General features: G+C 48.6%; 10 protein-coding genes across 10 annotated transcripts; 5 read left to right on the forward strand and 5 right to left on the reverse strand.

Annotated features, from left to right (window-relative positions):
- Positions 1 to 506: 506 nt before the first annotated feature.
- Positions 507 to 2,127, forward strand: CCOS01_12613 (lactose permease; the record flags this gene model as incomplete). Its single annotated transcript, XM_060460761.1, has 2 exons — positions 507 to 652; positions 711 to 2,127. The coding sequence occupies 2 exons, from the start codon at positions 507 to 509 to the stop codon at positions 2,125 to 2,127; spliced, it is 1,563 nt and encodes a 520-aa protein (XP_060308809.1).
- A 626-nt stretch (positions 2,128 to 2,753) lies between these two features.
- On the reverse strand, positions 2,754 to 3,918 carry CCOS01_12614 (uncharacterized protein; the record flags this gene model as incomplete). The annotated part of the gene is made up of 3 exons (XM_060460762.1): positions 2,754 to 3,010; positions 3,080 to 3,432; positions 3,524 to 3,918. The coding sequence occupies 3 exons, from the start codon at positions 3,916 to 3,918 to the stop codon at positions 2,754 to 2,756; spliced, it is 1,005 nt and encodes a 334-aa protein (XP_060308810.1).
- Positions 3,919 to 4,563: 645 nt separating this feature from the next.
- CCOS01_12615 (uncharacterized protein) lies at positions 4,564 to 5,845 on the reverse strand (the record flags this gene model as incomplete). Its single annotated transcript, XM_060460763.1, has 2 exons — positions 4,564 to 5,283; positions 5,342 to 5,845. The coding sequence occupies 2 exons, from the start codon at positions 5,843 to 5,845 to the stop codon at positions 4,564 to 4,566; spliced, it is 1,224 nt and encodes a 407-aa protein (XP_060308811.1).
- Positions 5,846 to 6,542: 697 nt separating this feature from the next.
- Positions 6,543 to 9,097, forward strand: CCOS01_12616 (uncharacterized protein; the record flags this gene model as incomplete). The annotated part of the gene is made up of 5 exons (XM_060460764.1): positions 6,543 to 6,619; positions 6,766 to 7,352; positions 7,415 to 8,142; positions 8,215 to 8,444; positions 8,506 to 9,097. The coding sequence occupies 5 exons, from the start codon at positions 6,543 to 6,545 to the stop codon at positions 9,095 to 9,097; spliced, it is 2,214 nt and encodes a 737-aa protein (XP_060308812.1).
- A 167-nt stretch (positions 9,098 to 9,264) lies between these two features.
- Positions 9,265 to 10,549, reverse strand: CCOS01_12617 (capsule polysaccharide biosynthesis protein; the record flags this gene model as incomplete). The annotated part of the gene is made up of 2 exons (XM_060460765.1): positions 9,265 to 9,895; positions 9,978 to 10,549. The coding sequence occupies 2 exons, from the start codon at positions 10,547 to 10,549 to the stop codon at positions 9,265 to 9,267; spliced, it is 1,203 nt and encodes a 400-aa protein (XP_060308813.1).
- A 3,586-nt stretch (positions 10,550 to 14,135) lies between these two features.
- Positions 14,136 to 14,790, forward strand: CCOS01_12618 (uncharacterized protein; the record flags this gene model as incomplete). The annotated part of the gene is made up of 2 exons (XM_060460766.1): positions 14,136 to 14,533; positions 14,598 to 14,790. The coding sequence occupies 2 exons, from the start codon at positions 14,136 to 14,138 to the stop codon at positions 14,788 to 14,790; spliced, it is 591 nt and encodes a 196-aa protein (XP_060308814.1).
- A 561-nt stretch (positions 14,791 to 15,351) lies between these two features.
- Positions 15,352 to 16,081, reverse strand: CCOS01_12619 (xaa-Pro dipeptidase; the record flags this gene model as incomplete). Its single annotated transcript, XM_060460767.1, has 3 exons — positions 15,352 to 15,538; positions 15,593 to 15,699; positions 15,773 to 16,081. 3 exons carry the CDS (start codon positions 16,079 to 16,081, stop codon positions 15,352 to 15,354), a joined length of 603 nt encoding a protein of 200 aa, XP_060308815.1.
- A 1,352-nt stretch (positions 16,082 to 17,433) lies between these two features.
- On the reverse strand, positions 17,434 to 18,158 carry CCOS01_12620 (uncharacterized protein; the record flags this gene model as incomplete). The annotated part of the gene is made up of 3 exons (XM_060460768.1): positions 17,434 to 17,522; positions 17,583 to 17,644; positions 17,716 to 18,158. 3 exons carry the CDS (start codon positions 18,156 to 18,158, stop codon positions 17,434 to 17,436), a joined length of 594 nt encoding a protein of 197 aa, XP_060308816.1.
- A 2,044-nt stretch (positions 18,159 to 20,202) lies between these two features.
- CCOS01_12621 (necrosis inducing protein) lies at positions 20,203 to 21,222 on the forward strand (the record flags this gene model as incomplete). Its single annotated transcript, XM_060460769.1, has 2 exons — positions 20,203 to 20,462; positions 20,553 to 21,222. The coding sequence occupies 2 exons, from the start codon at positions 20,203 to 20,205 to the stop codon at positions 21,220 to 21,222; spliced, it is 930 nt and encodes a 309-aa protein (XP_060308817.1).
- Positions 21,223 to 21,968: 746 nt separating this feature from the next.
- On the forward strand, positions 21,969 to 23,447 carry CCOS01_12622 (beta-glucosidase; the record flags this gene model as incomplete). The annotated part of the gene is made up of 1 exon (XM_060460770.1): positions 21,969 to 23,447. One exon carries the CDS (start codon positions 21,969 to 21,971, stop codon positions 23,445 to 23,447), a length of 1,479 nt encoding a protein of 492 aa, XP_060308818.1.
- Between the last annotated feature and the right edge of the window lie 807 nt (positions 23,448 to 24,254).

Consider the following 24,254-nt stretch of genomic DNA (forward strand, 5'->3'; position numbering starts at 1 on the left):
CGTGAGCTCCACCTGTTCCACGCCCCGCGTATTCTTGAGAGTCTCGACTCCGGCTTTCCGCGGCCGAATCTGTTCTTTCAACTGACCTCTAGCCTAAGAATCCAGCTTTGAACTGGATAAGAAATAGTTTTGAGACTGAGCGAACATCTCGGTCACCTACCGGGTCACGATTTTCGACGGCCTGGGTCCGGAACGCCCCCCAGTCCCCCCGCGAATCACCCCATACCCCGGATCCCAAGAATCTTTGCAGGGGCGCTAAGTTGAGCGTGTCCGAGGGAAACACCTCATCGGTATTCTGCTCATTCTTCACCATCACGCGACGATTTGTAGCTTGCTTCCATGACTGCCGGTTAACTTTTCTATAAAACTCTGTTCAAACGCTGATCTCACTTGTATCGGTCTCCGTTCATTACATCTCTAGAGCCTTTTGCAGCTTTCGCCAACTCGAACAAACACTCTCAAACCAACAACACTCACAAAGTCGTTCATAATCCAGTAGAATCAACATGGGACCCGGCAGCAATGTCGAAACTTCGTTCGTCACCACTATGCCAGAGGGCGCGGTAGACCCGAAAATATGGTGGAAGTCCAAGAATCTTTGTACTCTGAATTTGCTTCTTGCATTTCCAATGCTGTCCATCTTCACCCAAGGGTATGAGCACGCTATTTCGGACCCTCGGTGGCATCGTATGCTTACAAAAGACGTCTAGTTTTGACGGGTCCATGATGAACGGCCTGCAGTCGGTCGAGAACTGGCGAAACTACTTTGGAGAACCCAAAGGTTCCACCCTTGGTCTCTTCAACGCTGCCTATCCTATCGGAGGTCTCTGCGCTATCCCGTTTCTCTCTTTCGTCAGCGATAGATTTGGTCGTAAGATTGGTCTGGCATGCGGTGCAACTCTATGCATCATCGGCTCCTCAGTCCAAGCCTCAGCTCAGAACCTCGCCATGTTCGTCGTCGCTCGTGGTATTCTCGGATGCGGCACCGTATTTCTTGGAGCTTCAGGCGCCCCGTTGATCACAGAGATTGCCCACCCGGCACACAGGGCCACCGCAACCGCGCTATTCAACACCTCATACTCTCTCGGTGCCATTGTGGCGGCATGGACAACCTTTGCGAGCTTTCGCATCGATTCGACATGGTCGTGGCGCATTCCATCGGCCATCCAGGGTCTTCCATCTATCATCCAGCTTCTGGGTTTGTATTTCGTTCCGGAGAGTCCGCGTTGGCTCGCTTCTAAGGATCGCAACGAGGAGACTTTGGCTTTCTTGGCCAAGTACCATGCCGAAGGTGACGAACATGACGCGCTTGTCCAGTTTGAATATGAAGAAATCCAGAGCACTCTCGCATACGAGCGTACAATCGACCGAGGCAGCTGGATCCAGAATTACCTCGAGCTCATCAGGACGCCTGGAAACCGCAAGCGACTATTTATCATTCTCTGGACTTCGTGTATAGCCCAGATGAGTGGTAACGCCTTCGTCTCGTACTACTTGAGCAGCATTCTATCTTCCGTGGGGTTAAAGTCTTCCATGGAACAGACGCTCATCAATGCCACCCAACAGATCCTCTCTTGGCTTTCTGCGCTGTACTTTGCGACACTTCCTGGCAAACTTGGTCGCAAAACACTGTTCATCAGCTCCCTGTCCGCCGTTTTTGTCTGCCTGATTTGCATCACGGCTGGCAGTGCCGTCTTTGCAAACAACGAGTCAAATAAGGCCGCTGGTGGAGCAGTCGTTGCGTTTCTCTACCTCTTTTCTCCTGCCTACAACCTGGGTCTCAATGGCAACTTGGTATTGTACATCACCGAGATTCTTCCTTACAGCCTCCGTATGCGCGGTACAGCTTGTTTCCAGCTGTTCTCCACATGCTTCTCTCTCATTTCAACCTACGTTGTCCCCATTGGTCTTGACAAATTGGCTTGGAAATTCTACACCATCTTCATCCCTTGGGTTCTTATCGAGATTATCGTCTTGTGGTTTGTTTACCCAGAGACCAAGGGCCCTTCTTTGGAAGAAATTGCTCTCCTTTTTGACGGACCGACCATGGATACGACAACAACCATTGGAAAGGATGGCGTTAAACATGTCGAGATTGGTTTTGCGGAGGGTACGGAGAAGGTCTAAGCGACAAAGTTTTGTAGTTCATGCAGTCACGGAGAACGAAGAACCTGGCTCGATAATACTGTATTACATTTGTATCCTACAGTCACATTTTGAGGTGATAAAGTTGTAATTCCTATAAATCTCTTTGAGTCCAAGGCTGCTGCTGTGACTTAAATTCTCGCAGATTCTCTACAATAATTTATTCCCTATCGACCTTTCTCCCAGCCCGTGACGCTGTTATGCCTCTACTTCCTTTTGTTCGGGAATCGTCTTGAGATGGCTCCACTCAGCGAGGACCTGGTGATCACTAATCACCCATCACCCAAATGGTGAAAAATTCATCCGTGTCTCGGCTGTATCACTAATCTCTATGTTCCTCAGACTGGCCCTTTGGTGCATGGAATTGAAGAAATAAGCTTGGGAATAAGGTAGTTCAGATTCAATTTTACCTAATTGATGTCGAATCAAATTTCGCAAGGCCTCGTGGTACAAGATTCAGGCGAATAGATCCTCAAACCTTAACAGAGTAGGCAAGATTCCCGCATCATATCATGTGTCCACTTTTGAACCTCTGAAAAGGTTTATGTTCATCGGACCGCCTAGTAGAAAGATGAAGCAAGACAACATATTACTAGTCTCTGCCACCTTCAGCTCTTCTGACCCCATCCAGCCTGGATGACTTCTCTGACAGTTCGCGCCTTGATACCTGGAAACAACTGATTGAGAGTTGTTCCCGGCTCCAGATGATATAGCCCTTCTTCGAACCAGATACCAAAGGTGGCGAAAAGTGCCTGAAGTTGATCTTTTGGCATCACACCGTACAGGGATGGATGAGATGGCAACTCGGTGATCTTCCCAGATTTGAGAAAGTCGATATCGTCGTAGGTTACTTCAAACTTGACGCCTAAAGAAAGAGTGTGTAAGCAATTTTACATGACCATGAGAAAGCATCATTGATAGTTCACTTGTTTACCTTTGACCTCCTCCGCGATTCGCAGAAATTCGTTCCACGTCACATTCTCCCCGATAACATAACTCTCCCTTTCCCACTTGGGGAGCTCTAAGCTTGCTACCACAAATTCCGCGACATCTAAGGTATGCGTGAAGGTAACGGGGGTATCACCTTTGCCAGGAATGGCGGCCCTGTTGTTCTCGATGTCGACAACGATAATATTTTGTATCTGGTATGTTTTAACCCGTGGGTACCCCCAAAAGTCTAGGAAGTAGCCGACGTAATACAAAGTGTACTCCAGAGAGGAATTTTCGAGGTCTTCCACTGCATCGAGCTTCGATTGACCGATAGTCATCTGCCTCTCGGTTACTTGACTAGAAGACCTTTGTCAGACATGCTGTCCTCAAGGTCGGGATTCCTTTCGGGGGAGTGGTTGCAAACACGAGATAGATATGTATGACTTACTCTCTTGAGTATGGAATTCCCCACACGCTTGGAATAAATCTCCTCGTATGGACGCAGGCTTCGGCGGCACGTATCATGTTCACCTGAGGAGAGCCATCTGAAGTCACGAACAGGGTTGAGATTACTGTGTCGACTTCGTTGTCGTCGAAGACCTTTGTTAACTCTGAGACGCTGTTGTAGTCAACTTGAATGACCTCAATGCCCGTCTCCTCTTGAAGAGCCGGATTGGCCTGAATCAACTTAGCATCTAACCCATTTGCCGAGCTTGGCCGATAGTAGTAAAAGCTTACAGATCTGCTCAGTATCTTGACGCGGTAGCCACCCTTGCGATTGATAGCCTCAGCAATAGCTCGACCGATCCCACGAGTTCCTCCTGCGACGACGATGGTACTCATGATAATTGTTGGTATTTCCAAAGTTGAATGAAGTTAATCGAAGTTAAGCATAGAGCTTGAATCACTTATTGGGCGAACTCAGATCTTGAGGGCTTTGCCGTTATATAAACTTGAACCATTTTAAGACAAATATCGGGAAACTATCTATCCGACGGGCATTTCATCAATCCGTAATCCTTGTTCATTCTTTTGATCGACTATTGAGGGTCGCCGCCCACCTTGCTGGCTGCTGCGCTCGATCTTACCAAGAAGTCAATCCCGGACAGATTTCGGCCGAAAACTCCACGCCTCCTTGTGAACGCCACACCTGTTCACGCAGTCTAGTTTCAGATACTGCGTCCCCACTCGTTGTCAGGATCTTTGAAAGCTGCCTGTGTTTATTCAATTTGACTCCAGTCAATATCTGAAAACACACGACTAGCGTAGCATATTCTGGAAAGATTCCTACGAGAACCGGTGCCCAGCGCTGTCAGAGTCTAGGGTGAGGGGTAAAATATAAAGAAACTTGAGGTTACTAGTAGCGTGAAAAGAAGAGCGGAAAAGTTATTGGTTCTATCTGGGGTCACCTCCAACACGTTGACTTAAGCCCCAAAATACAGACAGATGTTGATCAGTTGCTCAGCACAGCACACGTCTAGCACGGGCTCACTTCTCTTCTCTAAAGAGTCCTTGATGCTGGAATTCGACAGCTTGGCTGATCATGTTGACGAACTGCTGAGCTCCGTCCTCAGCAAAGAATACCTCCTCACTCATGATGCAGCGCTTGATAAAGTCTTGAGCGCGGCCAAACATTTCCGTTTCGTACTCTTTGATGGCTTCCTCAAGTTTAGATGCGCGCTGCGCTTTCTCAGTAAGAACAGCAACCCCGTGCTTGACGATGCTCTCGGCGAGCTTGAGGGCGTCATACATGGCCATGTTGACCCCTTCACCTACGAATGGTGTCGACACATGCGCGGCGTCGCCAAGAAGAGTTATACCTGGAACACGATCCCAGTTGACGGAGGATACGGGCATGCGGTAAAGATGCCAGGGCCGAAAAGGACCTTCGGCGTTGGAAATGAAGTTTTGTAGTTCGGGAGCAAAATCCGCAAAGAACTGTGGCGAAGAAAGAAGCTTTTGTCGTGTGGCCTCTGTATCAGCCATATCGAGTGTGGTGTTTGTCAGGTTCTCCGGGGCCACCAAGCCCACGTAGACTCGATACGACCGATCGGACACCTGTTGCACCGAGACTGTTCGTCCGTTTCCCAAAGCCATCATATTTCCGGTTCCTGACAGTTCCAGTGCGGCAGAATAACTTGGGTTGTTGTGCGACAGCCGACCCTCGATGAACATCTTCCCAGAGTATTCAGGCCGTGCCGTAGTGAGCTACGTGATGTTAGAGAGCTGATATAAAAGCGATATGGCATACGCAAGAATTACTCACCAAAGGCCTAACTTTGCTCCACGCACCGTCAGCGCCAACAATGAGCTGGAACCCGGATGCAGAGGTGCCGTTCGTGAATTTGATAACCCAATCCGAGCCTGAGCCCTTCTCAATTGTCCTGACGCCATGCCCCCATCGCACCTTATGAGATGGAATCGAGTCCAACAGAAGTTGACGCAATTGGAAACGGTCAATCTCAGGAGCGTCGCGATCCTGACCGAACTCGGCTTTCATTGTGCACGTTGAGTCCTGAACAACAAACTTCGTAGCATCCCACCGCGCGAGTTTACTGAACCTTTCGAAGAGTCCTGCACTTCTGAGCGCCTGCTGTCCGGAGGGGCCATGAAGATCAAGGGTTCCACCCTGGTACATCGGCGTGGGAGTCGAGTCGACGTCTTTCTCAAAGACCACAAAGTCTATGTTGTTCTTCTCCAGTAAGCGTGCGAATGTCAGACCGCAGGGTCCAGCACCAATAATTGCGATGGAGGCTGAAATTCGGGCCATATCTTGGGTATCTGGCGTCCTTCGCGTGTTTGGTGATATATCGCCTTGATACATGGATTCCATCTAGTGTTTACTGGTAATGACTTCGATATAGCGTGTTCGATAAAGTTGCATTGGATTGCGAACGATCTTAGTCTGAGTTGTGCTAGAAGGAGCAGTGTGTCCACTTTGATTCCGGCAGAACACGAGCTCAAAGGACGAAGAAGACTAGTTTTTCCCTTCATCTTATACTCTTCCATTGTTTCAAGTGCCACAAGCTATATTCCCATCCAGCATTCAAGCAGAGCTGAGCTACTGGTTTACTTAGTCGGACCTTCGCTTTACTCACGGATATCGTGATTTCTCCGGGTTGGATGCGCTAAAAGCAAACAGTGTCTAACGCTCCCGATGTGATTGGTTGACCCCGGAGGTATTCCGGAGGATTATTGCCATGGAAGATTGGGCAAGGCGGACATTGTCCGAAATTCTGCTCGTTGATTGGCTGAAGTCGGAGTGTCAGCATCATACCTTGTTCGGGAAATAAGTTCACTGTTAGCGACCATCCCTCACCACTTCTATCGTACTTGTCAGCACCACCACAATTCATGAGAAGGTTATCATTACTGATCAGTCGACTCGTTCTCCGCTTTCAAATTTCATTGGATGAATCCTACTTGTTACGGGATTCATAGCCGCGTCCCTTTCAAGACCGATTACGATGAACTCAAGTAACAATCCTGTGCAAGGCACTCAGGTGGCTCGTTTTGCAGTGAGCCTCCAAAATACCGATCCATCGTCATCGGTGGCTTCTCACTGACAGACTCGACATCTTCTAGTGTGATTATTGCCGGCAGAAGAAGTTCAGGTACTTCTATTACTAGTCCGACTTATTGCTAGCAACATGTTCCGAAGAGATGAAAACTTTGTGTCTAGACTAACAGACAAAGGTGCTCCAGGGAACTGCCAAAGTGCAGTGCATGCCTTCCATGGCCTGGGCCTTGCAACTATTCTCGCGATCGCCTTAAGCCTGCCCCAACTCAAAGCCAGCCTAGTTCGGTGCCAACCCAAGGACAACCAGGAACTCAGAGCAACGAGCCAACGCCTCAGCCAGCAGTCACACAAATTGATCTCACGGTAGAATCTCGACTTTGCAGCATAGAACACAAACTTGACCGTTTAGCTTCGTTGGTGGAAAAGGCTGTCTTGCGAGCTGCATCCGAGAAGGAATCGGAAAGCGATGCTCAGACGCCGTCGCGGGCCAACCAGACGAGCAGCCAAACCGATTCTCGGGTTCCGAAGCTGTTCATTGGCGAGTCTCATTCTTTCTCTTTTGTTAGAGAGGCAACTGAAAACCTCCGGTCCACGCCTGGAATACCTGGTCCTTCGTCTCGGCAAGAGGCGGACGCTCAGTCTGAGCTCCAGTTTCTATCAACGTCCCTGACTACCGCGACACTTGAGCCCGGGCATAACTCACATATGTCAGGGCTCCATGTACCTTCCAGAGCCATAGGCTACAAGCTTATTGGAAGTAAGTCTTAGGTCCTTGATCCCACGACCGGGCCGTGTGCTGATAGACATTGACGTTTCTAGCCTTTTTAGAACACGCGCCAAAAGGCGAGCCATTCTTTGTCACACCTTCAGAGGAGCTTCTGAAGCAGATAGTCTTCAATCCTGATAAAGTCTCTCAGAAGGCTTGGTTGGTCTATTTCAACTACATTATGTTAGCTCAAGTTTCTCCAGAGAAACAAAACCATGGAGAAGAAGCTGCGAGATTTCGCCAGAACATGCGGATCGCCTTGAACGACAGCCGCATATTCTTGGAACCACGACAAGTTAATGTCCAAGCATTAGCTCTGCTGGCTGTTCATGGCGAGGACTACGCCTCTCCGAACTTGTCGTGGATGCTGGTCGGCCATGCTTGTCGCCAAGCAGAGGCTCTCGGCTTACATTTGCCAACGCCTAGAGATGTTGAAACCTATCAGCGAAGTCTCTCGATGTTTTGGCTTCTTTTCGTATTGGATAAGTCGTGTGCCCTTGCATTTGGTCGATCCCCGTTCCTTCCGATGAAACTCTACCAAGAGGTTCCATTGCCTGATTTCAGCTATCTGCTCAAGTTCCAACCACATCTCGATTCGGATTTCAGCAGTGCACCACCGGCTGCTCGTCCGTCTGAGTTTGGAGCACACTTCTTCATCAGGGGTATTGAGTTAGCCAGGATCATGGGCTCAGTCGTCGATACGCTGGCCCCAGGTTCTTCGCCACCCTCGAGGGAGACTATCAAGCTGCAGCTCGAAGAATGGTCCAATCAAACGAAAAAGGTACGTCAATGAAAGGATGAAATTACATCCGCGTCGAATCACTTCCTTCCACTTACGCTGTGCAAATTACAGATTTTGGATAAAATAATGGACGCAGATAGGCCCCTCCTTGAGCCGACTCAGTTGAAGGAAATGTCCTTGGGCCTCAATAGTCTGAGATTCCAGTACCTCCATGTCGTGATTGTTCTTCTCAAAGGGGACAAGCCTTCCTCCAATCAACGTTTAGAGTGCGCAAGAGAGGCTCTATTCATACTACCTTCAATTGTCTCTAATTGGTCTTCCGTTTATAACGGAGTTGTTTGGTAAGACTTTTTCAGCGGATCTCGAACCTACGTTCATGATCCCTTCTAACAAAGGCAACAGGCATCTATTGTACTATCCTTTCATACCATTCTTCGTCGTGTTCGAGAACCTAGTCCAGAGCTCCACGTTCCAAGCCTCAGCGACAATCGACCATGACCTTGGTCTCCTTGCTACAACTGTTTCCTATTTTTCGAGCATGAGAGATCAGATGCAGCTTCTCGCGGTTTTATGCTCTCGTTTGGAGAATGTAGCGTTTGTGTTCCTCGAACTAGCTCGGAGACACATACGACATCGCCATGCAACCATTAACAAAACCCTTGATTCCTCATGGCTCCCACTACAAAGTCGGGCTGAAACGAATGTCGAGGAAGTGGCAGCAGGAGATAGCCTCCCCGGCCTCTCACAAGGCACTCTTGATGACTTCACTTTGGGGGATGGGCTAGACATCGGAAATTTCCTCAACTGGCTGCCGGCTGACATTTTCACATCTGGGCCATCTCTGGGGCTTGAATCGCGACAGATTCTCGGATCTGCAAGCAGCGGCCCTGAAGTTTCATCCACAGCCGATTTGCGAGGTCGAAAAAGACCGTTTGATGCGACATTCGATTGGTTTTCGTGGGACGCATATTACGCCGACATGCATTTTCATTAGGTGATTAATCTTTTGTCAAATTTCCATGATCATCACACAGTTTATGAAGGGGCCCAGAATGACTCCTTCTACTTTAATTGAATCTTGTAGTTAGTCTCAACTAATATTGCGCTGTAGGAAACCGACCGTTCTCCTACTGAAATAGCCTGATAAATCTAAAAACACCCTCATGGCTCGAGTACACCCTTCTCCAACACAAAATCAGCCTTCGGCGGCGTGATATACTCAATCTCTCGATTTTGTTCAAAATGAACGCTTCCATACCGCAGCAACTCTGCAAAAGTTCCAGGTTCACGGTCCCTGTTCTCATTCTCTTTCATGTCCCACAAAGTCCCCAATGCGTTGGTCGCGGTCATGCCTGCGGCGTGGGTGACCTTCTGCATAGTCGATGTAGTCAAGATCGTCCATACGACGTTATAAGCCTTCTTGTATTCTTCAGACTCTGGATCGGCATCCAGTCGGACTGAGAAGAGGTCGAAGAGGTCCTCACCATTCCAACCGATGATGGCTTCTGCCGGCCAGTCTTCGTACAGCGAGTCGTGGAGAAGGATTTTCTTGTCGAAGTAATCGACGCCATCAAAGCCGCCGTTAGGCTCTTTAACCGCAGCAACTCTGATCCAGCACACGATTTGAGCAATGTACTCCAGTACCTTTGGGAGAGGAGCGCTCCAATTCCATTTGAAGTTCCGAGCTTCGACTGCATCGGCGTTCATGTCTTGTGCGAAGGAGACGAGAGGGTTTTCGAAAATGCCATCGGAGCTGTTGCGGCCCTTCCAAATCTCCATGAAAACATCGTGCCTTGATAGCGAATTAGCTCTCCCCCTCAAACGAAGTCACAGTCGTGCCTTATTGTTGAGCTCCGATACTGATTCGCACTTACCAGTGTTTGATGAACATGTCACCTTTGCGACTTGCAATGAAATGGTTGGCTACGACGTTCGAGTACATCCAAGGGGCGGAAACCTGGTAAGGGCTGTTTGGGTCCTCAAGTTTCTTCCAGCAGAGATAGTCTATAGACCGAACGAGGATGGTGCCCACATCCACCCAAGCACCGCCATATTGGTAAAGACAAATACCGCGAAGGAAGTCTGCACTGTGGGGACCAGTCCGCACACGGGGCCCATCCATCTTGTGTGCAATATAGGCCTCGGGTAGTTGGTCTTCCTTGACCCAGTTTAAGGCATTGTTTGGAGAGTCTGGGACGTCATCCAAAACGCGAATCGCCCATTCCGGACCGCAGAGTCGAGCCCAGTTGATGATGTTGCGCTGGCCCCAGCTTGGAAGGTTGTCGAGGCCAGAATCCCAAAAGGCCCAGATGTTCTTTTCTGAAGTGACTGGTAGAGGGCTTTTTAAAGACTTAAGAATCTCCTGATCGGAGCGCGAGTCGAGAGGTTCGACATGGCGGAGTTTTGATTCGAACTCTGGCGGGATCTGGAATTTTGGTGAAGACATTGTGAAGTATGAGTAACAAAAGACATGGAGCTTTGAAGGTCACAGTTCTTAGGCAATATTGAACGACTGATACTGAGGCGTCTTAAATACTTCTACTCCCGTTGGTTTGGACTGGTACTGTGTTGCACGGAGCAAAAACCGCAACCTGTAGCGCTTACATTGACGAGAAGCCATTGATGGATCTCCACTGCCCATCACATTTGGCGTTCGACGGAAAATCAATGCACCAATGACGTTCTCGGTATCTGACTGTAGCGCTGACAAAGATGAGATGCAGGACGTAGCCAAGTCTGACTGACAGGAAACGTGGACATTTCTGCACAAAGCAAATGGAGGTGAGAGCGAGTTTGTTTCCTGGATTGGTAGGATGACATGAGAGTCAATAATCGGTTGGTTGGCCCAGGACTCGGCCGACATTTGGGTTGTTTTGATTCGTGTATGGGTTGTGCGATGGCGGGTCTCACTGCACCTGTTTACGACGTAAGCAGCTGTCACGAGATATGGATGTGGTTAATGCTGCCCACATTGAGTGGGCCCGCTTTTTGTGACAGCAGCATGTATGGGTAATCTCTGAGCACACATCCATCGAATCGCCGACTTGATAAGTGATGACAAGGAAGCATTCAATGTGATCCATTCTAGATCAATGAAGTCTCCAAATCCTCATATCACACCAATCTAAAGCCATCAAATGGCGGTGATCTCGACATTTTTGCGTCCCATTTCCTCAAGGTTTGTTTCTCACGGAGCCCATCGATGATGTGGTTTCTCTGTACGCTTGAGGCAATACTGAGTCCCATGTCTCAACCTTCATGGTCTAGACGGATGTTGCAAACAATAGACTCGTAGAGATTTCACATCAGAAGATCACCTCCTGAGTCAGTGAATCTAGCGCTGAGAGACTTCTCACAATGCAGTGGCCCAATTGCCTTGTCCGTATCGATCCTTTTGGGCAGGTGAGATGCCGTCATTCACGGTAGCTCTCAAATTTTCGTACTCTGTTGACTCCAGATACCCAGCCCCAGTACGTCGGGGAGGATCGGTGTTAGCCACGAGTTCGTGGCTGAGGTAAGATACTGCCAAGATCTCAACCCTGGCTCAAGCCGATCGATCACATTTTTGGCGCTTCTCAACCGGGACGTTATGTAAATGTGCACACGAACTCAATGTCCCGATGGATTCGAGATCGCTTCATGTTGAGCGAGGTGATTCACTTTCCATTCAAGCAAGTGCGACTGTCCAACTAATGAGGATGCAATAGAACTAGGTATTGAACGTGGGCCAGGCAAACAGGGCTGAGCGACCTTCAAGAGGAGATTTTTAGGGAAATAATAATTAAGGTTCTGTTGGCATTTGGGTGGCTTCAGTCAAGCCATCCGTTCGTATGGCTTTTAGCTAAGGTGGGCTACTGGGACCACTGGCTCACTAGCTGGCTTCCTCACGCGTGCCCGAGAAGAGATCAACCCCTGCTCGCCTTGTGTATGGACGGCGAAGTAGATTAGGGGATACCCCTATGGAACATTCCCATTCTCTTTTCTGGTGGAGCGACTGCTAGGCTCTCAGCTCGATCATTGCTTCGCTTCATCCCAGAATGAAGATTAAAATCTCAATTTTCGAGAGGCGCATAGTATCGCCCGGATGTTACAGCGTCGCTCTTCATGAGGACAAATCTCACCACTTCCCGCTTTGCCAATGTAGCTGACGCCACTGTCATGATCGGAAACTAAACAGTGCCATGGCGTATTTTACCATAAGATCGTGTGCGACGCATCGCGCCTCACCAAGACATCGTGACTGCCTGAGGAGGAGACCCAAAACGGCGCTGCCGTTAGCAATTTCGGGCGCAGGGTCAAGGAATGGAAATCGTGCAGGTAGCCCGAGCTAAAATCGGCCCCATTTTCGCAGTGCCGCAGCTCCCAAAACAAATCTCGTAATGGCTTCTTTCAAGTCTCGGCGGTTAGCGGTGCGGCATGGAAATGACTTCATACAGAGATCTGCGAATGACGGTCTAGGAATGGTACGAGGGGCACAGTCGTACAGTCTCACACCCTGTCAGCCCAACAGGCCAGAGGATCTCCACCACAGGCAGCGACATTTGCTAGGCCCCCCCGAGATCGGGAACTTTGGTGTGCTGGTTGTCGAGAATAGGTGGTACACTGTTTAACTCCATCGTTTTGCATTACTAGAGGATTGCCGCAGTACATGTAGACGCTACCCTGCCCTCGAATTCCGCACTGTTTAACCTTAACCCTTTTTTTACCTATCCTTTCCTCTATTTTACCCTCTCCCTCGTTAAGGGATCGCTAGAATCGTAGTTTCGATAGCTTATTAATAGGCTAGTACTATTATCTAGAGGTAAGTAACTTACGCTCGTGCGTAGGCGCCGGGAGTCTTACTATTATAAAAATAATAATAGATATACTAGAGCACTCAAGAGAGCTTTTTAATAGATTTCTAATACTATTTAAAACTATAGTCCTCGAGTTATAGGAGGAAGCCGAGGTATTATATTAACACGGCCCTATTTATCTCGTTAATACTAATAATAATCTTCTTAGTATAAAATATATTACTAATACTTTGCGGCCGCGTTACTACGTTTTATAAATCGTATTTAACGTTAGTAAGGATTTTAGTGTTATTTCTTAGTTCGTCTCTTAGTTTCTTTATTAAGGCCGTTATCGTAGGGTTAGTTTAGTTATTAGTATCTTAATAAGTATTTTAACTTAACTCGGAGGCTCTTATAGCCCTTAAGGAGAGGCTTTTAAGGGACTTATAATTAGACTTTTCGCTTATTACGGGCGAAGCTATTATAGTTAAAGCTATAGCGTTACGAACCTCGATAGTAGGTAGTTAATAGTATAATTATCTTTCTCTTATAGCGAGCTTAAAAAAGTATCTTAATTTAAGTACTAAGTAAGTACTATATTATTTTATTAAAACTATATTCTTATACTTATAACTTAGAAAGAATTAACTTTCTTCGATAACAAGGTACTCAGAGAATAGGTGGTAAAACTGTAAAAGACGCAAAGAAGCCAGGGATCTACGAGCTGATCCGGGGCTATGCCACTTGGGGACGCACCAACAGGCGCTTGTTGTCAGCCGAGATCCCTGGCAGTCAGGATTCACCTTGCTTTCGGCCCCATGAAACAGGCAACACAGGGCAATTCCAGCCACTTAGAGTATGTTTGGGGGAGCTGCTGGGCGTGTTGGACTATCTTAAGGTTACTTTGCAGGCCTGTAGAGTCTAATTAGGGCTGTGTCGCCAAGGACCAAGGCGACCAAAACAATAGGGGCTGTGGCGCGCCGGTCCAACGCAAATAAGACATTTCAACTGTAAGCGAGACGCAAGTGCGGCGCTGTTGGTCCAAGGGGTTTAATCCTTCGAGTGCCGTGGTCATCGTCAAATTTTACTTAAGGCGCAAGAGTCTCTCACGACATTTGGCAATGCGTTATTGTTGTCATCGAATACCTTACGTCTAGAAACTGAAGACTGGTCTCGTGTTCACTTGACGATAATACACACAATCCTCCCGGCAATCGACCAGATACCTACAACACGTCAACTACGAACACCGACAAAATGACTCAAGCATACATCATCGGCGATAGCTCGCCGTTCCTCAAGCGCGTCTTGATTCCCTTCTGGGTCATTCGAATCGCGATCATGGTTCTTGAGATCGTTCTCTACGCCGGAACTATCGCCCTCGCGGCCTCTAATAAGGAGACTCTGAACGACTACGGCGACGACAACAGAACAGCAAGCTGGGTCATTGGTGTCCTCTGTGTCATTATGGTTATCATTCTTATCTGCTTGATTCTCGACATCGTCTGCATCGTCAAGCGCTCCCGACGCACGCTCAGCCCGAAATTCTTCCTCGTCTCCAACGTCATCCAAACTCTGGTCTGGGTCATTTTGTTCATCCTCACCATCATCGGTGCTGGCGGCGCATTTACCTTCATTATCGCAATCGTCATTCTGTAAGCAGCTTCCAACGAACTGACTTTTTTTCCATTGAATGACAAATTAACCTCGGTTCTGCAGCGCTTCCTTCGTTGGTCTCCTCATTTATGCTAGCGTCATCTACCACAAGTTCCGCAAGGGCACACTGCCCCGCGGGAACTACGCTCCCGCCAACCCAAGCACTGGTTACACTGGAGGGTATGCCTCCAACGAACCCAACAAGACCTACGACCCGAACGCAGCCCGTTATGAGATGGACCAGAGATACGCATAAATCGTTGGTGGAAGGGTTTCGGTTAGCCTCGGCTAGTTTAGACACGGCATTTACGACTTGGTCATGTCCACAAGTCGATTGTATCAAAGAGGACTTGGTGGTGGTTCCTTCTGTTATAATGAGTAGAATGACTGTAACTCGGGCTAAGATACCAGGCGTAAAGAAATGAATTTTATTGGTTTTGCATACTACACCGGCCACAGGGTCATTGGCTCAACAAAGGCCAGCACACAGTTTCTTACTCATACCTCCATCAATGAAGCTGTTAAAGTTGTGCAAATAGTCATAGTTACGTTCTCGCAAGAGTGCAAAGCGCGATTTTATGGAAAACGGATCCGCCTTACATACCCGTTTCCCGCGAGCCTGAGCTTAATTCTGTATACCCCAGGGCCTTCTTGGGCGATTCTGAAGTCACTGATGGGATGTTCGAACATCCTCGGTGCGCCTCCTCCGCTGGAACTTTTAGAGTTCCGAGCCTGAACGGCTCCGAAGGTGGACCCGGCGACACAGATCCACTGCGGACTTTTCGGGCCCCGGAACTCTCCCGGCATTCGCCCGACATCAACTAGTACTTGAATCCACATGAGTCTGTTCTAAGATTGAAATGATTAGATCATTTGATCTCGAAGCTAAGTGGCAAAGGCTGGTCACGAGTCTGCAGCCACTCCTGACAAGATTCTCTCCATCTTTGGGTACATCTGTTAAGTTCATGCTGCCAGACTCCGTGGCTAGAAGGTCATCTTCGATACTAAGAGGCAGTTTCAACATCGCGAGGTTCTATTGGGAGTTGTTGAGAACTCACCTTACGCCCCCAACATCCCAACTTTGGTTCAATACCTTTTCTTCAATGAATTTTGAGAGTCTTTTATCACGGGGAAGAGGCCGAATCACATGTTCGTTAAAGCGTATCTAATTGTGTTAGCTTCAGAGAAAGGAAACTTCGTAGTTCTGTAAGAAATCTGGAGTTGGGAATGGAACTCACGCTTGGTTCCACCGTGACAATGCATCCCGCAGGTAGAAGTCTTCTGACTCTCAAGTACTTGAACATGGGATCGAGATTGTTATCAGTCATGTCGCATTGACCTCCGGTATCATGTGTGTCCATGCCCAGAAAATGGCCCAGTCCGTGGGGCATGCAAGCAGTGCTGACTCTTTCTCTCAGAATCTCATCCTTGTCCCCTTTCAAGATCCCAAGGGCTAGGAGACCATCAATCGCAACTTTGTGTGCCAATACATGCAGATCATCCCACACCACACCTTCCTTCAATTCTGCAATGCATTGTTCTTGCATGTTCAGCACGATATCATAGATCGCGCGTGATTCGCGTGTAAATCTGCCAGAGATAGGAAGAGTTCGAGTCTGTCTTGTGTTAGTCGGATTCAGGAGAAAGGTAAGGAAGACAAGCTCACAATGTCGGCGCCATAGCAGTTCCACTCAGCTCCAGCGTCCACTACGACCGCATCCTTAGGCTTGCCACTTTGATAGAGGTTTTGATTGTTGCTCTCGTAGTGCGTCGTTGCCGCTGTGCACCCGAGCTTGCTTGCGACCGCTCACAGCCAATATGCAATCGCTGCCAGAGAGCACGAACTAAGCTCAACTGCATATACCCGTCAAAACCGCAACTGGAGACACATACATACGCCGGATTTAGCTGCCGAACTCGGTATTGAGACCGGTCCCAGCCTCGGACAGGAAGCAGTAGCAAATACCACGTCAAACTCTACTCCTTTGGGCTATTTCGGCTACACAAGTCATAATAAAGTTTTTGAAGAGACTGAGTTTGACCTTTTCCTAGCCAGTGGAGGCACTTCGCTTTTGGACCCCAACAAAAGGCTCGCACAAAGTCACGAAGAAAGTCACGAAGAAAGTCACGATAGAGTCATCTTTCGTGAGCTACCGTCACCTTGCCAAGAATTGGCTCTATTCGTGCTACGTTGTCTGCCTAGCTTGCAGGCGTACTCTCATGAACCCTTCCATGAGCAAAAGGGATGGAGCCATATTGCTGCTAATCGGATCATCAAATCACTCCAAGCTGCATTTGAAACGTCGCCTCATCCAGTGTGTCTTGGACCACCATCTGAATGACAACGATTGGAAACAAGACGCAAGAAGTCCGAGTATCTTGGAATCGAGGTCACTGTAGTTACCTGCTTTTCGCTTTGCCTTATTAAACACTTTTGACTGGTTAATTCCAAGTCCATTAGGATCAAATAACAGGTAATAAAAGTTATAAAATATGTAAGAATCGTTAGCTGATTAGCCAACAAATTCTCACTGCTTCGATAAGTACCCTGGTCCTGTTTACAGAATGCTGCCTTTCTGCTGAAAGCTCTTGCGATTACGTGAACTTGACCGCCAATCACATTGGGTAGGGAACCCATGTTGTTTCAATTTTGAACAACGCGGAAGGTTCATATCCTTAATCTAATGTAGCGCCGCCTGGAGATGGGCAAGGCACGGTACTTGAGATTCGAACAGGTCAATCTCAAATGCTTCAGAATAGTTATTATACTCCATTCTACCTGACGACTAACGGATGGCAGAAAGATCAGGATTCACGCGACAGCTAGTAGTTCACTCTGATAAACAACCTTCTGTTTGGAGCTTGACTCATGTTCTCGAAGAAAAACTGAAGCCTACTTTCAGAGCTTCGAGGCCATGAAACGGTAGTAGGCCAAGCAGTTCCAGTCGGCAGAGTACTGGCCGCCAGATAATGCAATCCACTCCTCACCTACAGCCAATATATGTTAGCATTTGTGTCTCGTCAAGTTCATCATAGGAACAGCCATACCCTTTCTCACAACCCTATCGAGATTGCCCTTGGACGATGTCGTAGTACCACCGTAATCGATACTTTGATGAGAGCAGATTTAGTACATATCATCGTATCCTTCTACCGAAATGTATCTTGGAGGAAATCTTACCGCTGCATTCTCTTGACTTCGTCCCAATCGTGTCTAGTCTGAGTCCATGTGTTGGGATTGTCTGCCAGACGCCTGACGTGGAGATAGCTGGCCTTGAACTTCTTCTGGAAGACAGCAGTCTTTCCAATGATCAGACCAGTATGTAGACAGCCTGTCTGATCAATGGTGTACTGCTGAGAAGGAGTCATGCCCTTTTGGCCAGGATACGCCTTGTTGCAGGACATGAAATAGTAGTATGTGTTGTGCCTCAGGGTGCCAACGACCTTTTCGGCCTCTATCCATGCCGCACTAGAGTCGCGGAATAAGATGCCGTCGGCGTCGAATGCGATGCTTTCCGTAGTAGCTAAGTCGCCTGGAGCGCGTACTACGAGGTCTGTGTCAAACTTCGGAAGAGCCAAACCGGAGGCGGCGACGCAGTAGGCGAGAAGTTGCAGAAACCTCATTGTGAATGTCTCCAAAGACACTTGGTATGCTGGAGATGGGATGGTGTTGTTTGACCATACGACAGAGAATTGAAGTTGCAAGTTATTTATACGTGAGACATTTTGAGCTAATAGTCTCTCATTCTGCGCAATACCAAAGCTTATGAGATCGAAAATCCTCATCCTCGGCCATCCCGTAGCCAAGATATTCATCCCTTTGGTGGTTTTAGACGTCAAAAACCTAGATAAATTCCACCGAAGAGATGCTGTCTAAGTTGAAGGCAATTTCCAGATTCGAGAAAGACCCTTCGACAATCAATTCTCACAATGGCCAACACAAATTGATGAAGTAGTTCTCATAAGTGCTATATTTCTGTTTGAAGCGAGAGATCCCACGAGATGGAGCCACCGGCATTATATTGACGGCATTCTTAGCAATACTTAATAAGGATTCATGTCACTGAATGACTCGAGTCACAAAACAACAAAAGAACAGAGTCGCCGTCCAAGAGCCTCCTTGACGATTCCGTAAGTCAAAGCGTCAACCCGAAAGTCCCGGGTACTTCGGGCGTATGGGTTGCCACGGAGCAATCTGTTCCCGACGGGATTTAAGGAACAGAACAAGGATCAAACCAACGAGAAATTCGCCGAGAATGCAGGCACCTTCACAACGTTGGATTCCGACATTGATTGCACCTTAACTATTGCCAATCAGCTCGGCATCTTTACGTTACCTAAGCGGCACGAACACCTCTCTTTCCTAAGTTCTAGAGTGGAAGCTCCACTCATGGAGAAAACATTATTCGCGAGACCGACGGTACTCCTTCCCAATCCTAGAATTCCTAAGTTGCCTCAATCTGACCGAGCAGACTCTTAACCAGAAAATAGTGTGGACCCCAGAGAATAGTTTTGCCTAGGCATTGAAGTACGAAAGTGAATGGTAATGTTCGACACCGTACGGCCAAGGCAAGTACGGCTTTTAGTTATGCACGTATATGTAGCTGACTTGTATCATTGGATTATTATTAGACTATTTTTCTTACGTTGTTTCTGGAAGAAAATCTCTCGCAGCCTAGTGTGTTCATCAAACCATACTACTATTGAGGGGTATCCATGGTAAGGTAGGCCCCAGCGGCATCCTGCTTGATGCTCACATGGCAAACCCTGGAGTGGGATCATACGACTTCGGTACGCAGTACATGGGCGTGTCTCGAGATTGACTTCTTTATTCCAACGGAAGACAAAAATCTCCGGGATTATCGCCAGGAACAGCATGACTCTTTTGGTCATACCTTGGCTCCTCTATTAGCCTTTTCCTCGGGTTCACCACTAAACATCCTGAGTCGGTCGGGATGGATGCGAGAAAGGTAAGCGGACTTTGACGGTTAAATCACTAATCAGGGTTCATCTTGCATGTTTAGGAAAATTAATCGCTATGAAGTAGAATTTCATCTACCTCTCTGTTGTCAAGAACGGGTAATGGTATTGTGTTCGACCGCTTCATTGCTTGAGTATGATTTGGGACCAGGTATGTTGCTTGGTAAACGTAAACATTAATAGAACCAAGACCATAAGTAAATGAAACCGAGGGACTGCCAAGGTAGCCTCCATTGACTTGGTTCTCGGTGTCGCCTAGGAAGCTTTCGGCGTGTGCCGCGATCCCGGCTGTACATTCGTAGCCGCAATGAATTTCAAGCGAAATCTTGGATACAGTAGATAATGAGGCTCAGTAGGTCACGCCGTACTTTGATATAGTTCAGATATTCATCATTATCCTCTCATTAAATCTACTCAATTATGCTTCACGGTCTTCTCCGTTGGAGGGATGGTTCTCATCGACCAAACATTGTCATCTCTGGCTCGTTGTTTTGGCAGAATAACACGACTTCGGAAGAACGTTCTTCACTACCTGTCAGTCTCTTTAGAAGATCGCCATGGATGAACCAGTCGACTATAAGACTCTTTAAATCTTTGCACTTCGATCTTCCTAAATAACAGCAAAGGGTATCAGACATCACATCTTCTGCGGTGCATTCTCAGGTTTTCTTATTAAAATCGTCTCAAGATGTCACTTCGAGCATCTCTCCTATCTCTTCTCGTATCTTCGTTGGACTTTGCTAGCGCAGAAACTTCACATACACACTGGAAGCGCGATGGCGACGTTGCGGTAAACGACAAATGGGCGAATCACGACAAAGTCGTCCCCATTGCGGAAGCCCCTGGCTATGATCTCGATGGAGAGGTCCAGATGACCTTCAAGCCTCTAATCCAATTATGGCACGGATGTGTCCCGTACGCAGCGGTCGACGCTGATGGTGCTGCTAGGTAAGTCAGAATAACCCTTAGGACATATGAGATCCAGCTCTTAAGAGCCAAGCGACATAGATCGAATGTCTGACAAAGCTCGAATGATAGTGCTGGTTTGAAGCCAACAGGTAAAGCCGGCGGCGATTGCCGCGACTTTGGCCAAACTGGTCAGACTTACACACGAATCGGAAAATCCCATGACCGGACGGGCATCATCTACAGCTACTACCTACCCAAAGTGCAGGGTAACGACGAGCAGCACAAGCATCACTGGATCACAGCCGTCGTTTGGCTCACCGTCGATAAGTGTCCCGACGATATTGCAAACTTTTCGCCTCGCGGCGTCGCGTACTCTACGAACCCACAAGGCGCATTCGATACCACACACAACACCAACACCCTGTTCGTCAGCTGGGAGAACTCAGCGACAGCAACACGCCCTATTCTAGCATACGATGCCGGGGTTCCTCTTATCCCTTCTGCAAATGGTCCCGAAGGAGCCTTGAGCCCCCCTCTGGTCGCCTGGGATCGCCTCCCAGCTGCAGCGAAAGAGCAGCTGAATGGCATCCGATATGAGCACACCAGAGTTCCTTTCAGCGACGCCAACTTCCAAGGGACTCTCGACTCGGCTTACAGCGATACCTTCTTCACTGGCGTTGGTCCAGATGGTACGGATTGTGGCGATGATACGCCGTCGCAGGACGAGATTGATCCTGATTTCGGAGACCCAATTGCATCCTCCACTGCGACGCCCGAGCCTGAAGCCACTGGTCTTTAAAAAATGGGTCCAGTCATGGCATGAGGAGATGAAGACAGTCCAAGGCGTAAGCTATCGCCTATTGGTCTAGGACTTCGAGATAGCAGATGCATTTACCTAAGTACCCAATACTAAGTAACGGAGTTCCCAACTTTTAATTGTCATTCATCGCCTCTTGGAAGAGTCCGTGCCAGTATGGATCCACGGCCCGGATTTGCGGATGGAGCTTGCGGATATGGACGCTGGGTGGAATTCGCATGTGTGATGTTAATACTTGTGGCAATTGACCATGCAAGAATAATACATGGAAATCAAAGATTGGCAAGATTTCGATGACATATATCAATAGGGAAAGTCGAGAAATACTCAAGGTCTTCTGTCTTCGGGTGGCTTGTTCAATTGCAAGTTCGAATAACGGCGGCCACATCTCTCAAGAGTCCCTCATTAAATGTAAGGTATGATGGACCCTGTCGGGGCTCAGTGGGAACCCCATCTTTGGGACCGTTCATCTGATCGCCCGCTGTCGGGGGAGCTGTGACCGACATGGTTCCCCTCCACGAATCATTGTCATCTCATCCCGCCGCAAGGATGTCCCTTTTGTGATTTCCGACGGCACTGCATCTGTAGAATCATTGGAGCTATCAGCACATGATCGTGAAGCGGGGTTGAAGATGGTCGACGTTCAGTGTATTAATGATGTTTTACGTTCGGTGGTTAAGTGAACAGTGAGATCGTGAGCAATCTCATACACCACCCGAATATCATTAATGGCTTCCCAATTCGAGTTTGACGAGTCCATCAAGGGCGCTCTGCCCGCCGACTTTACCTGGGGCTTTGCCACGGCCGCTGCTCAAGTTGAGGGTGCCTGGAACAAGGATGGCAAGGGCGAGTCTATCTGGGACAAATTTGCGCATACTCCAGGAAAGGTGAAAGATGGAAGCACAGGCGACGATGCTGTGCGCTCCTACGACCTCTACAAGACAGACGTCGCACTCATGAAGAGATACGGCGTCAGCGGCTATCGCTTCTCTCTCTCATGGTCGCGCATTATTCCACTCGGCGGCAAAGACGACCCCGTCAACGAAGACGGCATCGCATACTACAACCGCCTGATTGATGAGTTACTCGCCAACGGTATCACCCCGTACGTTACGCTCTTCCATTGGGACACCCCGCAAGCCCTCGAGGATCGGTATGGTGGTATGTTGGACAAGGAAAAGTACACGCCCGACTTTGTTCGATACGCTCGCGTCTGCTTCGAGCGCTTTGGCGATCGAGTCAAAGACTGGATCACCTACAATGAGCCCGGTGTCTACACCCTCGCGGGCTACGCCGCCGGAGTGCACGCCCCAGCCCGTTCCAGCTTCCGCGAGCTGAATGAAGAGGGCGACTCTTCCACCGAGCCCTTCATCGTCGCGCATACCGAGCTCATCTCCCACGCCTACGTGGCCGACATGTACAAAAAGGAATTCAAGCCAAAACAAAAGGGCAAGATCATGATCACGTTGCACGGAAACTGGTCTGAGCCCTGGGACGCATCGGACCCGCTCGACGTCGAGGCCGCGCAGAGGGCCCAGGAATTCGAGATTGCGTGGTTCGCCGACCCATTGTATAAGACCGGTGACTACCCGGAGTCCATGCGCGCGCAACTCGGCGACAGACTGCCACGGTTCACGCCCGAGGAGAGCAAGCTTGTGCTAGGTAGCTCCGAAGTCTACGGTATGAATTCGTACTCTGCGTTCTACGTCAAGCACCGCGACGGTCCGGCCGACATCAACGACCACAAGGGCAACATTGAGCAGTTTGACGAAAACAAGGAGGGTGTGCTGCGCGGGCCGATGAGCGATACCTACTGGTTACGCACGACGCCGTGGGGATGGGCAAAGTTGCTGCGATGGATCTGGAATCGGTACCATGTACCCATCTACATTACGGAAAACGGGACAACGGCGCAAGGCGAGCATGATTGGAAACCCAAGGGCCCTAACGATATTCTCGAGGACCCATTCCGCGTTGACTTCTTCAAAAGTTACCTTACAGAGGTGGCAAAGGCTTCGCAAGAAGGTGTTGTTATCAAGTCCTACTTTGGATGGACGTTTACGGACAACTGGGAGTGGGCGGCAGGGTTCTCGGACAGGTTCGGAGCGACGTGGATCGACTACGAGAGTCCTGAAAAGACGCGCTACCCGAAGAGGTCGGCACTTTTCCTTGGGGACTTCTTCAATCATCTGATTAGCAAAGACTGAATGGGGAAAATGATGATGTCGGATTGGTGGAAAGAATCGGTTCAAACTGCACTTAGCTCACGACCAGCGCGTAGACGGACCTAAAGACACCTCAGTGATGTGTTCCCACGGACTGTTCATGCGTTATTACTTCCAAAAATGAATTGTCCGAGTCGAGATAGCAAAAGATCTGCCTCGAGGGCGAATCGAACGCCCGATCTTCTCATTACGTAGATCATACGAGTGAGACGCTTTACCACTGAGCCACCAAGGCTAAACAGATCCATGTTATTTCCGAACGGCTGAGGCAATATCACCCTGAGCTTTGCGTCCTTGGAAGTCACGATGTCAGCGACGGATCATTGAGAGTTAACTTGTGTCTTTCAGGTGCGAAAATTTGAGTTGTCATCTCAGGAAGAAAGTTCAATGGCATTTGGGGTAGCTTAAAGATAGTACTCTTGTTGGTTGATGGAACTAAAATCTCCAATTCGCTGGGTGAAAGCAACCAGAGTCAGTAAGCCTTCCAGGCTCAACGCTGGTAGAGGCGGTACCTATGCTCCGATCCGCTCGGCTCCCACTCGCGTTCTTGTCGGGGATTATTCTGGATCTCGGAAAACCCGGGCTCTAACGTCATGTTCTGAGTACATACTGGTGAGCAGCGATAGTGATACATCAAACAGCTCGTTGTTCGATAATAGTGCCTTGAGTAAACATGTACTTCTGCCTGCAACGCAAACTCGGATTTTCCAATGCAATGATGAGGACGAGAAAACGATGTCACCCCGGCACAGCTACCCCGGAATCCCCGCAGTCTCCACGTTGGCAACG

This window comes from Colletotrichum costaricense, assembly GCF_030867565.1.
Source record: "Colletotrichum costaricense strain IMI 309622 chromosome Unknown Scaffold_15.1, whole genome shotgun sequence".
Lineage (NCBI taxonomy): Eukaryota > Fungi > Ascomycota > Sordariomycetes > Glomerellales > Glomerellaceae > Colletotrichum > Colletotrichum costaricense.